Below are 16,299 nucleotides of genomic sequence, written 5' to 3'. Positions count from 1 at the left end.
GTGGTGCCGGAAGATAGGGGTTTTGATCGGAATAATTTATGGGTGCGGTGGTAGAATTATTGAAACGATTGGTGGTGAGATTTGAGAGATTTGAGGGTTTGAGTGATGAAATTTAGGGTTTGGGGATTTGATTAATTGTTATGAAACTGATGATGAAGATGATGAGATTAAGAGTTGATGATGAAGATGATGAGATTAAGAGTTGGTGATGGGTTTAAGGATTTGAGGTTGATGTTGATGAAGATGAGAGTTGATGACGATGAAGATGAGATATGGTGATGATGATGAAGCTTACGATGTTGCTGCTGCTATTATTATTCTTATTCTTATTCTTATTATTATTATTATTTATTAAAAGAAGATTACTAAATACCCTTAATATGTTGGTATTATTACTAAAATACCAACAGTCAACTGACGGTCAACTGACGGAAGGAGTCAGAAGAACCCGCCGGAGAAACACAGTGGTCCAAAGTTCGCAAATTCTTTTTAAGGGATTAACCTGTCGAATTGGTCCATATACCAGGGAGGCAAAATGCAGATTTCTCTAATTATTAAAAGATTTTAAAATAAATAGATAAAATGACTTATTTGCCCTCATGTGTAAGGCATGTGACATGACTTAACAGGAAAAACTAACTGGGTTAGGTTCAAAGGACAAATGATGTAACATTTTAAAATGTAAAGTACAAAAGATGTCAATTTTAAAGATAAAGGACAATGAGTGAAATTTGATACAAACATAAAGGACAACTTGTAATTTTGTCTATTATTTATGTGAAATTTAATTTAGTTTTATCTACTTATTACTCGACTTAAAATGGAATGAGAAAAATGAAAACTTAACTATAAATGACCGATTCTTGAAAATTTCCAGTATCCATTTAAAAATATTCATGAGTCCGTCAACTACTCATGTTTTAAACATTTAAATATAGAGAGAGAAATAATTATTGACTCTTGTCTTAAAATATTTGTTTGAACTTTGACAGCCATCATTCAACTTTAAAAAAAGATGAGCCTCATCTAACATTCTAACCCATAACAAATATCCCAACACTCCATCAAACCATACCACTAGCAGGATCCTTAACCTTTTCAATGGCATCCCCAATAAAAACAATTGTAATTCTTGTTCAAGAAAACCGATCATTTGATCACATGTTAGGATACATGAAATCCATCAACCCGAAATTGACGGTGTCACGGGAAAAGAATCCAACCTTTTTTCCACCAGCAACCACGAGTTGAAACGGTTGTTCCACACCAACAAGGCCGGGTTCATCCAACCCGATCCTGGTCACTCTTTTGAAGCCACTTATGAACAAATATTTGGTGTGGAATGGTCCGAGTCTCGTGGTCTAACCCCTACAATGAATGGGTTCGCGCAACAAGCCGAAAAGGTCCAAGAAGGTTTGTCCGAAGTGGTCATGAGTGGGTTTGAACCGGATTCTTTACCGGTTTACAAAGAGTTGATCTCGGAGTTTGCTGTTTGTGATAGGTGGTTTTCTTCCATTCCCACCTTGACCCAACCCAACAGGTTTGCACATATTATTTGACTAATGTCTATTTTAGTATAGTTATTATTATTATTTTGTATATCTATGAGCAATACAACTCTCTTGAAGTTAACAAAATCATGCTAATCATCCCAAAAATGGTTTCATTCTAAAATAAATTACACGACTTAATTCTTATTATTCATTTATAAGTTGAATTGAAAAATGATCTAAGAATGCATTCGCTGAAACAGTAAATCAGTAATTATGTTTATGATTAAACGTAATTATTTAATGATTTGATGCTATCACATTATTTTGAAAATGAGGTTTACTTTATTTATTAATAAGTATAGTTTTAAGTGATTTAATATACCTTTACCGTATGACATGACGTGACAGGCTGTATGTTCATTCCGCAACTTCATATGGTGCAACCACAAATGATAACAAGATGATGATAGAAGGATATCCTCAGAAGACCATATTTGAATCTGTGGAAGATGGTGGTTTTTCTTTTGGAATTTACTATCAGTTACCTCCTTCAACTCTTTTCTACAGGTACGTAATTTAATTTCTTATTTTGTATGTGTATATAATTGGTTATAACTCAACTAGGAAATGTTACTATTTATAAAAAAGACACCACTTAATTAACCCTAAAAAGTATTCGGTATGCAACTCATCATATTAGATCATATGTATTGATATTTTAAGTATTTAGTAAGTATTTTTCGATACGTAAATAAAATCAGCAAGTTCCTTGGTAATACATTTTATTTACGTGATCATGAACTTTCAAGGTTACTCATTCTATTCGGTATGCAACTCATCATATTCAATCACTTGTTCAACTTTAAACAACTTGATCCATTATAATAATCATCTAAATCATATAAATAATAATAAATACAAGACTTGATATTTTAGTGTCATATTATTGTTGCTTTAAAAACTATTTGCATACTTTAAGATATCTTATTATAAGTCAAGCGTTTATTTTGTTTGAATTATATTAATAATTCACGCACTAGACCAAAAACACTTATTTGGTGGGAACATCCTACATGTTTATTTTGTAAGTTAAGGTCTTATCTATTTTAAATAAAAGTGTCAATTATTTTAGAACGTCTTTAATAATTAATAGTTATATCAAAATTGAACAAATAAATAGAGCAAAGTAATATTATTGGCAAAAACGAAACCTTTATTTTAGCATCAAGAGGTTAAAATATGTTAAGTTCAAGTCTTTCCAAGACGTTCAAAGAATAAAATAAAACACAAGTAGCTTTTTTTTCTTTTAATTATGCCTGGAAACAAATTACGAGCAATTTTGGCAGCCTGTCTCAAATTTTGGCCCTACCTACTTTTTCTTTTTGGTATTAATTAAATAACGCCAATCTCCACTAATATTCATATTAAAAAGGTAATCCTATTAACAGAAAGTAAAAAAAATATATAATATGGTATAAAAACGAAATTAATTTATAGATATCATACAGTCTAATTATTATGTGATATAAATTGCCAAATATTATTAAAAATTATTCAAGATTGCTATTAATTAAATTTACGTACAAAAGCTATAAAAATAAAAGACATTAAACTATTATCTGCTCGGCTAATTACAGAAATATTTGACAATTCAAAAGTTTAGGTAACAAATGGTCCATTAAACGACAATTGACATTGTTAGTATCCCAACTCCATTATAGTAATACTTCTCCTCTTAAGTTATAAATTATTTATTATTTAACTTGTTGAAGACAATATTTTATAAGTAATCCTAGGGATAAAAGTCACGGAGTAGTTTAAAGGAAAATATCAAATATTCACCAATATCTTGAACCTCTGAAACAAATCAAGTCGATTGGTTTGAGACAGCGTCGGCTTCGAGAAAGCTAAAAAAGTTTTAACGCGAATGAGAAAATTTTTTGGGGCCTTAAGTAAAGGGAGATTTTTGTTGGATTCAAACAATTTAATTTTTATATGGGTTTATTTGGTTATAATTGGGTTGTGTAAAAAACTTTTGTATAAAAATATGATTAAATAAGTCTCAAATTAGAACCCACAACATTTGGGTTGGGAGTAATATCTCTTTGCCACTAGACCAAACTAATTGTTATGTAATTGATTTCAAACACTAAATATAAATATTGTTTTAATAAAAATACATATAATTTAGCAGAAAAAAAATCGGGCCTACGGGGTGTCGGGCCTGTGGCCGTCGACCACCCGGCCACACCTTATGGCCGGCCCTGGTTTGAGATAGATGATGGTTTTACAGTTGAATTATATTCATGATCCATTCATATCAGTATTAAGAATATGTAACTATGTGCGTAGTATAATGGAAATCGTCAAACGAACCTGCCAACCCATGAAATGGCCGGTTTGACTGACCCAATCAACCCTACTGGTTTTAGTTTGTCATTTATTGAAACCATAGTTAGCTTTTTTGACTTAAAATTTTCGTCAAAACAGGATGAATCAAACCACAAACACCCATGCATAAATTTTATAAAACTAACCTTTACAAAACCTACGATATTTCAGTCATGTTCTTCTAATCTCAATGATTTCAACTTTAAGTATTTTATTACATACAGAAACCTACGAAAGCTAAAGTACATAGACAACTTCCATCAGTTTGATCCACACTTCAAGCGACATTGCAAGGAAGGGAAACTACCAAACTACGTCGTTATCGAACAAAGGTATTTTGGGATCAAAGCTGTGCCAGGAAACGATGATCACCCATCGCATGATGTGTCTGACGGTCAAAAGTTTGTGAAAGAAGTTTATGAAGCATTAAGATCAAGCCCACAATGGAACGAAATTTTGTTTGTTATCGTATATGATGAGCATGGTGGTTTTTATGACCATGTCCCGACACCTCATGTCGGTATTCCAAATCCCGATGGGCTTGTTGGTCCTTCGCCTTACAATTTCCAGTTTGATCGGCTCGGTGTTAGGGTTCCAGCCATCCTTGTTTCCCCGTGGATTGAACGTGGGACCGGTAAGTAAAGTTATAAGAATATTTAAGCACTTTAGTTTAAATCAAATTTGTGACATGATAAGAAAATAATATGAAGTTATCTAACATGAATCCTCATCAGCTACTAATTAATATGAATTTACAGTATTGCATAAGCCATCAGGTCCATACCCTACGTCCGAGTTTGAACATTCATCCATTCCCGCAACGGTTAAGAAGATTTTTGGACTAAAATCACATTTAACAAAACGAGACGAGTGGGCGGGCACATTCGAAGGTGTTGCAAGCAGGTCCACACCAAGAACCGATTGTCCAGGTACATGCATCCATCTTTAAACAAGCTCGAGCTCGGCTAGCTTACACCCCTACTCACTGTTTATACTTTTATAACAGTTACCTTACCAGACCCCAAGAAAATGAGAGAAACGGACCCGGATGAAAATGACAAACTGAGTGAGTTTCAACAAGAGCTGGTTCAACTAGGTGCGGTCTTGAAAGGTGACCATAAACGGGACGAATTCCCTCATAAACTAGTTGAGAATATGACCGTAGCCGAGGGTACACAATATGTGCAAGACGCGTTCAAGAAGTTTTGTGATGATTGTGAACAAGCCAAGAAGGATAGTAAAGATGAGTCTCACATTGTTTGTTTAGAGGAACCAACTATAGCTCCAAAGAAAATGTCAAAATCTTTTTCTAAAAAAATCTTTTCTTGTTTACTATGTGAAAATTAATGGTATTTTTTATACTACTCATGTATCATGTTGTTTTGTATTGTTTTGAGTGTAATCTTGTAATAATGTATCAAGAATATTAATTTAATTTGTTTTGTCTGTAAATAAAATCATATGATTTTGTGTGTTGTTACTTGTATGGTACTTCTAGTGCTGATCAAAATTTTGAGATCTGAACCGAAACCGAGAAGTTTCAAAAACACAGACCGTGCACTTCTGAGTTCTGACACGATTAGACGCAGTGTCTACAATATGTGCACCGACATTAGGCGCAATCTTGAGGCAATCTTGAGGCGTGTTTATATATATCTAAATTTTGGTTAAATGATGCTAGAAATATATGGATAAATATTATAAAAAAAATTATACAAATAAATTGTCTTGTGTAGTCAGATAGTATTAATTTTATAAAATAAAGATGTTCATGAATATATATTTTATGTTGATACAAATGAAGCATATTGTGTTGATGCAAAATAAGCATAACACCTACTTATAATAACTAACCAAACTGCTGCTGATAAACTAAGCTGGTAACAGAAATACAACTGAAAATACAACTAACCAGACCATTCTAACATAACATAATATATTATTATTATTATATCATATATAACACTGCATACTCTAGAAGAGAACTAACACAACAAAACACCTTGTATCTTTAGGTCATCAAAGTTAACTGCTGTCACTAATACTATCAAAACACGGATAGCCAAATCTGTACGTCTGTGCTATTGCTTTAACTTCTCGTTTGATCTGTCTTTGGCTTCGGTTGTTGTTTTAACCTGCTAGCGGGAAAGTGTAGCCTGGCCCTAAGCGGACGGGGTGCTCGTTCCTTCCGGTCATATCCTCTCACACAAACAAACCCTGACAAAAGTAGGAAAACCTCAGATTAATGTTTGTTAAAATCATGATTTAATAGAGTTAATATGTTAACATCTAAAATTAGTATTTATGTCTGTCTATACATATACATACCTCTCCAGAAGCATATTTGAGTTTCCTCTGTTGTCAGGCCTGACATATAACCATTAATAATGTGGTAAGTTTGGTATACATTAAAGTTGGTGTAAGTCAAAAGTTTGACTTTTTACCTTTAAATATTGATGGTACGGATGTTCCGAAATACACTGTTCTTTTTGGTAAATTCCATAACCAAGCTCTCGGTACATCAATCGGGTTAATGCTTGACTCGTGGTCTGCAAACACCTGCAACACAATGGAAGCGTTTTTGTTTAATACAGGATGATAATATTCTTGCTAACTTTAAAAAGTAAAATGACAAAAAGAAAATGTTACCTCGTTCACTTGAAAATATGTACCGTTGAGAGGAAAACTCCCTCTATTCGCTGTTCGACATGGGATCTGTTCATGATATGCATGCAACATTGAGATCACATAGTTATATAATACAGATGAAGATATAGTAACAACTTGAAAATCAGATATAACATTTTTAGATTATTGTATTGGAAGATAATAAAGATATGTATATAAGTTTGTGTGATGGAACAAAGTTCTAAGTCTAAAACTCATTATTGCAAACCACTTGTATTTTGTTAAACTATGTTATCGACGCTATATAAAATCAATGATTGTGTAACTTTGGATGCAAGCAAGTTCCTTAAAATATATTTGTTTTGAAACAGAACTAAAGGTTACAGATAAACTCACCAGGAGGGTCCCACGAATGGTTTGGGCATTAGCCTCACGACTGCTGATGCAAAAGAAGCATGTTTCTTGGTTGCACATTATTCCAGATTCTTGAGAGCAACATTGTCCCTCTGGCGGCTGAATAGAATCCGCGGTTTCACCTAGTAAAAAGGAACACGATTAACTAAATCAACAATCAGAAAACCAATTATATATTATATAATCATGTCATATTCAATTCTCGACTTCCTGCTTACCAGGTGTCCAAACTGCTAAAAGGTATGGGCAAGGATCATCAGTTTCCCGTTTGTCCAGCTGAAATTTGTGGCCCATTTGTTAACAAACCAAAATTTAATAAAGATGCAAATTATATATTATTCTTAAGGTGTTCTTAATTCTTATCTTACCCCTACCAAAAGAGGATGCGAGTCTGGAAGCTCATATCTGCAAAGTTAATATGAAAAAGCATCAAAATCATTAACAAATTGACATATAATTTAATTTAATAGTGACTTACACTTGGTGCTCGGTTCTTAGCTGGCTGACATTTTTAAGCTTTGGTGTAGGAATTGAGGCAGCTTCGGGTGTTAAAGCGACCAATGCCTTTGACAAGTCACATTCTCCAAGCTCCATGTGTCTTTCCATGTAAGTTTGCAAGTTTTGAGTGAACTCTTCAATGTTGAGTTTAATCATCGGGATTTCTTCTTCATCGTCTCCATTGAAGTCCTCTATATCGAACACCTCTTGTTGTGTTTGTTCTGGCTCAGGTGATGCTGGCATCTCAACTATCGGTGCTTTAGTTGCAGGTACTTCAACGACAGGCCCTGGCGTTGCTGGTACTTCAACTATTGGCCCTGGTGTTTTCAGTTCTTCAATAACCGTGTTGCAGTTTTGGACTTCTGACAGTTGTTTCGGTTGTTCCGCTTGTCCACTGGTTGAAGGTAAATCTATCATCCCAATTAGATTTTGACCGGTTTTGTTGTTGGTTGCACCTGCTATACTCCCCTCTGGTGCGGGTAGCGCCAGCCTGGCACTGCAGTTTCCAATAAATAATTAATGAGTTATTTGAAACAATGTTGTCAGATAGATAATCGAAAATTATTAAAGAATATGTTGTTAAAACCTTGCAAAAGCAGTAGCAAAATGTCTGCATTCTCCTCTCATCGGACAAGCATTGCAATTTGGCTTGGTCTTTGTACAGAAAACCTGCAAAAGTTACAAAGTCGTGTTAGCATAAGTTAAGTAGTTAACGAGATGCCTTATATATTCCTTATCTATTTAGTCTTACCTGTCCAAATGTTATCATCTGGTAATGCAACTCATACCTCTCAGAAACGAAAAAATAATTAAAAACTGTAATCAATGTTTCATTATTATGAAACCTGAACATGATAAATGCGTGAAAACTGTTGACATACAGAGTTTTCTGGTCAAGCTTGCACAATCTTGGCCATAAATACTTTTGTATCGTCTCCTGAACCGGATACCTGTGTACACACCATAATGTTAAGTCGTTTATGTATTATATCATTAAGTCAGAAACTTTCCGTAAGTTTCAGTGCTTACAGTTCTAAAAGATGCAACTGAAGAGACTCGGGAAGTGCTTGCAGGGGTACCCATCCAAGCCTTACAGCTATACGGCCCACATTCGTGTCGACCTAAGTTTTAAAAATTAAATATTATAAACCCTTATTGAAATAATTTGAGTATCTCTCAAGTATAATGCTTACCGGGAAAGCAAGATGATGAAGCGTTAAAAGTCGGATACATTCGACACTTTTTAATCCCAAGCCTGCAAAGCTTAGCAGATACTCCCTGAAATCAAAGAATTTTTTTTTTTAAATAAATGTTAACTATAATTTTTACTAGAATGTTTAATTTCAACATTGTACTTACTTGGCTTTGTCGGGTGGAATATCTCTTAACCATTCAATATCAGTGCTTCCATGGTCTCTTACTAGCCGGTCAAGCATGTCCTGTGTCACGTAAGCAACATCAACATCTGCATTTTCTTTTTGAAAAACTTTAAATAGTTGAAATGCGTTACATATAAGAGTAACAGGTTTATACATGTGATCTTCATATTGTAACATGTTTGGGATCTAACACTAACTTTTATTAAAAAATATTTGTTATATTTTTAAAAATGACAATTTACCCTTGTAGCTAATTACATTTATACTAGACCCCGGATATGTTACAGACGTAAAACATAAGGACTATTTGTGTACTTTGTTAAAAGGGTAAAATTGTCATTCCATAAAATTAACATAATTTTCAACAAAAGTTCTGTCAAAGCACATGGACCATTAATCTAATTAATTCTTAACTAAATTGCATAAGTTGCATTTTTAACATCCAATTTTGACCCGTTTGACTTTTCCATTTTCCCATTTGACCTGGTATAGGCAAAAGACCATACGGCCAGATCATCAGCTAAAATTGCCACCTGTCATTTATTAGTTATAATATAAAAATGTTCATTATGGAACGAAAAATCGGTACCTTAATTCTCTCAGCAAGCCTAAAATGCATACCCCTTTCCTTAATTGTCTCAGCAACATCATTTATACTCGCTGCCCGTATTGCCTCATAGTCCATTGAATCCATTGCGTTCGGTGATCTCTCCCTCTCTTGTTTGACTACATCTTCAAATAACTTACTCCAGTCAAAATTACTCTTTGACTTTCCCGTTTTCTCCTTTTTAACTTTAGAAGAACCCTCATCCGCACCGTTAGTTTTATTATTATTAAAGTCAACTACTTTCTGCACTGACTCTTCTGAGACTTCAACTACGTTTTTATCCTTATAGACTGTAAAACTCTCCGTTGAGAGATTTTTATTTTCAAGATCTTGTTGCACCTTGCAGCAGTGACTGTTGGCTGATTCTTGTGAACTTATTGTGTTGACCACTTGATCCATAGTTTGACTATGAAAGTCAACTACTTTCTGCATTGATTCTTCCAAGACTTTAACAACGTTTTTATCCTTACCGACTGTAAAACTCTCTGTTGAGAGATTTATTTTTTCATGATCTTGCTGCACCATGCAGCAGTGACTGGTTGCGGATTCTTGTGAACTTATTGTGTTGACCACTTGACACATAGTTTGACTTTGATTATGAAAGTCAACTACTTTCTGCACCGATTCTTCCAAGGCTTCAACTATGTTTTTATCCTTAGTGGTTTTACAAGTTTCTGTTGATGAATTTATTGTTTTGAGTTCTTGTTGCACCATGCAGAAGTGACTGTTTGCTGATTCTTGTGAGCTTATTGCGTTGACCACTTGACACACAGTTTGATTATGAAAGTCAACTACTTTCTGCACAGATTCTTCTGAGGCTTCAACTATGTTTATTTCCTTAGTGGCTTTAGAAGTTTCAGTCAAGAGATTTGTTTTTTCAAGATCTTGTTGCACCATGCAGCAGTAACTGTTTGCCGGTCCTTGTGAACTTATTGTGTTGACCACTTGGCCGATAGTTTGATTATAAAAGTCAACTACTTTCTGCACCGATTCTTCTGAGCCTTCAACGATGTTTTTATCCGTACCGATTGTAAGACTCTCTGTTGCGAGATTTTTATCTTCAAGATCTTGTTGCACCATGCAGCAGTGGCTGGTTGCTGATTCTTGCAAGCTTATTGTGTTGACCACTTGACCCATAGTTTGACTTGCTGATTCTACTGATATCCCACTTTCTTCACTTACACATTTTTCATAAACCCGTGTAGATTCTTGCATGTAGAGTATCTCTAAGGAACCGGGCCCACCGACATTAGCTTCACACTCGTCTTTTTGTTCCTCAGGTTTATCCATGCAGCATGTATCTGCAGAATTCGGTGAAGAGGCTATTTCAACAACTTCCACATTAACTTCACAGCCGACTTTTTGTTCTTCAGATTTATGCATACAACATGCGTCTGCAGAATTCTGTGAAGAGGCTATTTCAACAACTTCTGCGTGATGTGTAATTTTTTCAAACGACTCGGCGACTTCACATTCTGATTTTTCGTTCAAGTCGACACTTACGATATAGCTTTTAGAAAACTCATCATTATTCACAACTCCTTCATCGATTGGTTCACTTCTGGTGTTTTCCTTGAGGGGAAACCGTGCAGCAAGTGACATAAAAGCCGAACTGTGATGGCAATTAAAAAAGTTAGTTTTTTTTTATCGCGGTTGAATTTATTTTTATTTTTATTGTATCGTACCTGGATAAGTGGTCTGAAACATTTTGAGTGAGGAAAACCCCGACCACTGAATCTAAAACCGATCCTTTCCACGGAGAGAACCGCCTATCCCCTGCAAAAACTTACATTTTCACAAAAATGCTATATTTAACTCGAAAATCATTAAAAAAAAAGTTATAATCTTTACCTTGTACAAGATGCATTCTTGCTATAAACGAATCCGCACGTCCACGAAATACTCTGCGTTCTTCTTCCCACCATTTTGCCTTATCCTCATCATTCCCGTCAACTCCTTTACTATTAATATCTTCCAACAAAAGCATCCAGACTCTATTTGTCTCATCGTCAAAGTCAACTTTAGGACGATGCTTGGTTTTCTTAATTGGATTGAACATATTATAAGGAACAAGGCTTCCGCCATGTTGGTATATAACAAGAGCATTCTTATCATGGTATCCCGCATCACGGTTGATATGCAACTGCTCAAATTGTCTAATCAATGCATCGATACCATATATGCTTCGATTATAACCTGCATTTTATAAAACAAGACGTTATGTTAGTTTTCGAAAAATGAATTCAACACATTCACTAGTCAATATGAGGTATTTAATACCTAAGTGGTCATAATAAAAAGAAGCCGCCATGGCTTGTGTCTTGCTCTTTATATTACTGACTCGGAAACCAGCAACACTGGACTCTATGTACGTATGCTACTGTTGATATCCACCAAATGTAACCATGTCCTGCTCGGTTATTTTCTTCTTTCTGGAATTCTGACCTCGTGCCTGATTATACTCGTGTTTTGGCATTTCGGGCGCCTTTCCTTTATTATTGTCGATTGCGTATGATTGCATGTTACAGTTGTAATCGGTGTACAATGACAAAAACGACTCCAAATTGTCACGAAACATTCCCACATTATGCGCATTCCAATGTTTAATTTCATCAACCGATCTCTGTGCTTCATCTAACTTATTACACGCACTTGTGCTGCATCCGGGCTCGTTTGGACTGGGTAAATGACTTGGTACTTTGTCATGAGTTTCTTCTAAGAAATTAATCTTACATTTAGCTTTCGTGTACTGCCTTTTCACACTCTTCGGTTGCAGCTCGGGTTTGCTAGGAGTGATCGGGCTCGGGGACCCTGTTTCATGTACTTTTTGGTAATTTTCCACCACTTCGCTAGTCTCCGTGCTTGTTTTATCAACCGCTACGTCAGCCTGTTTATCAGATTCGTCAAAGTCAATCTTCCTTTTGCACGTTTTCTTGGTTTCTTGGTCCAGGCTCGGATGTACGGCGCCATCTGTTTCATCCACACCGGGCGTTGTTGGTGACTTTTCAACCACCTTTCTTCTAACATATTTCCTCTTCCCGGTTGTGGAACCGTCGGGCTTCGGCGTCGTGGGCTTTGGTGTCGCGGGCTTTCGGGCTCGTTTGAGCGTACCTTCTGTAACCACTTTCGGTCGGTGCTTTCGTCTTTTCTGCTTCGGTTGTGGTGTTCCGTTCAAATTGCTTTGTTCACTCAATCCCTTCTCGGAGTCTTTATTAGTCTCCACAACATCTTTACCTTCTGCAAGATTCATACTTTTGCCCGGGTCCGGTGTCAACGGCGTGAACTGCAACGACAAACCCGTATTTACTAGTGGTTCCGCCATCATTTGTGGCGGCAAATTAAGATCACATAAATAGTCCATCCGCCCACCTGCACCGCCACACACAAATTCCAAATTAATTAAATACATTTACCTAAAACTAAAATACAACGCTTACATGGTTGCGTTTGGGCGGCTGCGACCGCACCACCACCGCCTCCGCCCGCATTCGCCATCGCAAGCAGATCCGTACACGATATACCACTCCACGCGTCATAACTTTTACTCGTCGACCCGAATTTACCAAAAACAGCATCATCAAACGGACTTTCAAGCCAAGTTTTATACATCAAGCTCGGGTCAACCCGACCCAGCTTATCCGGTGTCACCGGAGCATAGCCCGCCTCATTTCGAGTAAATCGATTACCTTCTCCACTTTCTAATTCACCATCAATCCCATTTCCAAACATTATTCTACACAATAAACAAATTCACCCCAAATTAATATAACTAATTACACCAATTAATTCAAATTCATACAAATTAAATAAATTTAACCAATACCCACTAATTTTAACCTTCAGATCTTTCAATACCAAAATATATATATATATATATATATATATATATATATATATATATATATATATATATATATATATATATATTAATATTAATATTTACTAGCCGGAATAAAAGTAAAATAAGAGATTAATAACCTGAGTGATCTGAGATCGGAGATCTAATCCAGTCGGTGATGATATTAATATTGGGAATTGAAGAGTTTGTTGTTTGATGAGAATAATATTATAGAGAGAAGGTGAGGAGGAGCATAAAGTAGAACAAGTCTATTCATGGCTACTTACTTTTTTCCAGAAGTATATGTTGATCTTGTTTGTTTCGTTAAATGGAACAAGCTGCGCAAACTCCAGGGTATATATATATGTTTTGAAGTTTGTTTATAGCAATAAACAAAATCCTATTATTAACTGGTTGTTGTTTTGAAAAACAGTTATGTTTGGTTTGTTGTTGTTGCATCACTTTCATTGAAGTGGTGTGTCATGTTTATCCAACCCGTAGGACCCGTCCATTTTATTATATTCACACACTTTTTTCTATTGAAGGAGTGTTTGATATATTTCTCGTAGGGCCTACCTACCTTTCTAAACGTAAATAACTTTTATATATTATTATTTATTTTTTACCGAAGTTATATTTAAAATTGATAAATTAAATTTTATAACTATATTGTTTTTAACAAAACATATTTATAATTGAACTTTTATTTCTTTGTTAACTATTTAGGTATTTTAACGTCTATTTTATTTTTATCATTACCATTATTCGATGTTTTCATTAACCATGTTTCCTAGTCTTATTTAATCACTAGTTGGATTGATTACAAAAGAGCCAGATTAAGTTATAGTTAATTAAATTTTTAAATATACATAACTAATTCAAAATAAATTATGTGGTTACTTAGGCTACTCGTTATGGGGCGCCGTTGGCCCCTTTTATTGGGCGCGGTGGGCGCACAACACCCTTGTGGGGCGTGGTCCAACCAAGGGCGCCGATAGAGAAATGGTTCAAACGGCCGGCGCGGAAGTGTGAATTGTGTGGGCCCCTCCCCTTTTCAACGACTCTTTTGACCCTTTGAATATATATATATATATATATATCATACTAAACCATTTACAATCTCAAACTTTTTATAATCTTCTCCCAAAAATGTCTTCTGATTCATCTTCGACACCCGACTACTACCCTGATCCCGACGTTATTTCAGACTCCGATTCAGGGGATGAGGTAATATTTAGTGCTATTCTAGATGATGCCCGAGTCTTAGTCGAGCATTGCGAAAGATCACAACCGCTAACAAGACGTCCTCATCGACAACGGGATCGTGTCGGTGCTCATGAATGGTTGATGCAAGATTATTTATCGCCGGACGCGACTTTTGATGCGGAACAATTCCGGCGGCGTTTTCGGCTGAGTCGCCAACTTTTTTTACGAATTGTTGGTGATTTAGAACGCGATTATGCTTTTTTCCAACAACAAGATGACGCGAGAGGTAAGCCCGGTTATTCTCCATTGCAAAAATGCACGACGGCGATTCGTCAACTCGCGTACGGGACCACGAGCGACGCCATGGAAGAGTATTTACAAATGTCGGAGACAATGGCTCGTGAAGCCCTTCACACGTTCTGCGAATGTGAGTATTATCATTTTATAATATGTATTTATAAATCCTCTCATTTTAAATGCAAAGTTAATAAACCGACATTAAAAATTTAATATTTGGCATTCCTCAACTATATAATAAAAAATATTTGAGGAAACCGACTCAAGCCGACATACAAAAAATATACGAGGTGCATGAACAGAGGCATGGTTTTCCTGGGATGCTTGGTAGTCTTGATTGCACACATTGGGCTTGGGAAGCTTGCCCAGTTGCTTGGCAAGGTCAATATCATCGGGGTGATCATGATGAACCAACAGTTATCGTTGAGGCTGCTGCATCATTTGAACTTTGGATATGGCATGTGTTCTTTGGGATGCCCGATGTAAACAATGATATAGCTGTGATAAATGTGTCTCCTCTTTTCGACCGTCTCGTAAACGGGGTTGGACCCGACACCTCATTTTTCACTAATGGTATCAACTATGAATGCAAATATTATTTAGTCGATGGCATTTATCCGGATTGGGCAACGTTGGTTCATAGTTTTACGTGCCGACTGATGATAAACAAAAATATTACAAGAAAAAACATGAGTCGGCCAGAAAGGACATCGAAAGGGAATTTGGGTTATTAAAGAAACGTTGGTCTATAGTTAGACATCCGGCTCGTATTCTGCGCATGGATAAGTTAAGAAATGTAATGTACACTTGTATTATCTTGCATAATATTATACTGGAGGACTCGGGTAGGGCAATATGTCAAGGCGAGTATGACGATGCGCCGGATCCGATGACAACACTAAACGAAGATGTGAGATTTGCTATTTTATTAAGAACACGAAAAAAAGAAACGAATTTCAGTCTTCGAGCGGATTTGGTTGAACATATTTGGAGAAACAAACAACAAAACGGCGACGCCGACAACGACAACTAAAATTAGTTGATTTTTTTATGTATATGTTTTTAATTTTAATTTAGTTTGTATTTGATAATTATTGTATTTAATAAATTTGTTAGTTTATTAAAATAAAAAAGAAAAATTAATTAAGGGGCTTCGAAGCCCCCTCACCATTGAGGGGCATCTTTGGGGTGGGCCTTTGAAGCCCCCAGTGCACACGTGGGGCTGACGTGGCGCTGGGGAGGGTCTTCGAAGCCCCTCACCATAGAGGACAACCTTAATATTTCGATATAAATTTACAATGTTAATAAGATAAGGAGTCTAAAGTTGTAAATAAACTAAGAATTCAGAAAGAAAAAACAAAAATAGTCCAGATCGCCAGTTCAACGGTAAACGTCGTTAAACACAAATGAAAATAGTTAAAAGAGTATCCAATTGAACGAGTGGCATAGATGGCATATATCTTACTAGTTGAAAGAGTTTTCATAGCCAGCTCAATTGATGTTTTGGAAAGTAATTTACGCGGAAAACGTCACAACAACCGCCCCCGA

The 16,299-nt window shown here is 35.8% G+C and overlaps 3 protein-coding genes and 1 pseudogene across 4 annotated transcripts; 2 read left to right on the top strand and 2 right to left on the bottom strand.

The window, feature by feature from the left end:
• Window positions 1-983: 983 nt before the first annotated feature.
• Window positions 984-5,339, top strand: LOC143588143 (non-specific phospholipase C3-like; annotated as a pseudogene). Its single transcript, XR_013145039.1, has 5 exons — window positions 984-1,540; window positions 1,902-2,060; window positions 4,109-4,518; window positions 4,643-4,813; window positions 4,891-5,339. The product of XR_013145039.1 is annotated as a non-specific phospholipase C3-like (transcript).
• A 412-nt stretch (window positions 5,340-5,751) lies between these two features.
• Window positions 5,752-11,769, bottom strand: LOC143588140 (transcriptional activator DEMETER-like). Its single transcript, XM_077069236.1, has 18 exons — window positions 11,691-11,769; window positions 11,262-11,606; window positions 11,096-11,186; window positions 9,393-11,022; window positions 8,784-8,863; window positions 8,618-8,702; window positions 8,454-8,545; window positions 8,306-8,374; window positions 8,176-8,212; window positions 8,011-8,093; window positions 7,405-7,920; window positions 7,295-7,331; window positions 7,145-7,202; window positions 6,909-7,048; window positions 6,534-6,599; window positions 6,329-6,443; window positions 6,213-6,251; window positions 5,752-6,101 (listed from the first exon to the last, which is right to left on the bottom strand). The coding sequence occupies exons 1-18, from the start codon at window positions 11,719-11,721 to the stop codon at window positions 5,974-5,976; spliced, it is 3,642 nt and encodes a 1,213-aa protein (XP_076925351.1). The 5' UTR covers window positions 11,722-11,769; the 3' UTR covers window positions 5,752-5,973.
• Window positions 11,770-11,787: 18 nt separating this feature from the next.
• On the bottom strand, window positions 11,788-13,129 carry LOC143588141 (uncharacterized). The gene is made up of 2 exons (XM_077069238.1): window positions 12,848-13,129; window positions 11,788-12,779 (listed from the first exon to the last, which is right to left on the bottom strand). Exons 1-2 carry the CDS (start codon window positions 13,017-13,019, stop codon window positions 11,788-11,790), a joined length of 1,164 nt encoding a protein of 387 aa, XP_076925353.1. The 5' UTR covers window positions 13,020-13,129.
• Window positions 13,130-14,397: 1,268 nt separating this feature from the next.
• Window positions 14,398-15,485, top strand: LOC143588137 (uncharacterized). Its single transcript, XM_077069235.1, has 2 exons — window positions 14,398-14,885; window positions 15,005-15,485. The coding sequence occupies exons 1-2, from the start codon at window positions 14,398-14,400 to the stop codon at window positions 15,483-15,485; spliced, it is 969 nt and encodes a 322-aa protein (XP_076925350.1).
• The last annotated feature ends 814 nt before the right edge of the window (window positions 15,486-16,299 follow it).

The sequence above is a fragment of the Bidens hawaiensis genome, unplaced genomic scaffold (genome assembly GCF_021521415.1).
Source record: "Bidens hawaiensis isolate Kalapana, Puna unplaced genomic scaffold, B.hawaiensis_p1.1 tig00036020_1, whole genome shotgun sequence".
In the NCBI taxonomy this organism is placed as follows: Eukaryota; Viridiplantae; Streptophyta; class Magnoliopsida; order Asterales; family Asteraceae; genus Bidens; species Bidens hawaiensis.
Note: the sequence above shows the minus strand (reverse complement) of the source record. Positions and strands in the feature narration are given on the sequence as shown.

Coding starts and splice junctions, on each gene's coding strand:
- LOC143588137 (XM_077069235.1), top strand. CDS start 14,398: ATGTCTTCTGATTCATCTTCGACACCCGACTACTACCCTGATCCCGAC. Junction 14,886..15,004: donor CACACGTTCTGCGAATGTGA/GTATTATCATTT, acceptor AAAATATTTGAG/GAAACCGACTCAAGCCGACA.
- LOC143588140 (XM_077069236.1), bottom strand. CDS start 11,721: ATGGCGGCTTCTTTTTATTATGACCACTTAG. Junction 8,375..8,453: donor CAGTTGCATCTTTTAGAACT/GTAAGCACTGAA, acceptor GTGTGTACACAG/GTATCCGGTTCAGGAGACGA. Junction 6,252..6,328: donor CGTACCATCAATATTTAAAG/GTAAAAAGTCAA, acceptor GTTATATGTCAG/GCCTGACAACAGAGGAAACT.
- LOC143588141 (XM_077069238.1), bottom strand. CDS start 13,019: ATGTATAAAACTTGGCTTGAAAGTCCGTTTGATGATGCTGTTTTTGGT. Junction 12,780..12,847: donor AGCCGCCCAAACGCAACCAT/GTAAGCGTTGTA, acceptor GTGGCGGTGCAG/GTGGGCGGATGGACTATTTA.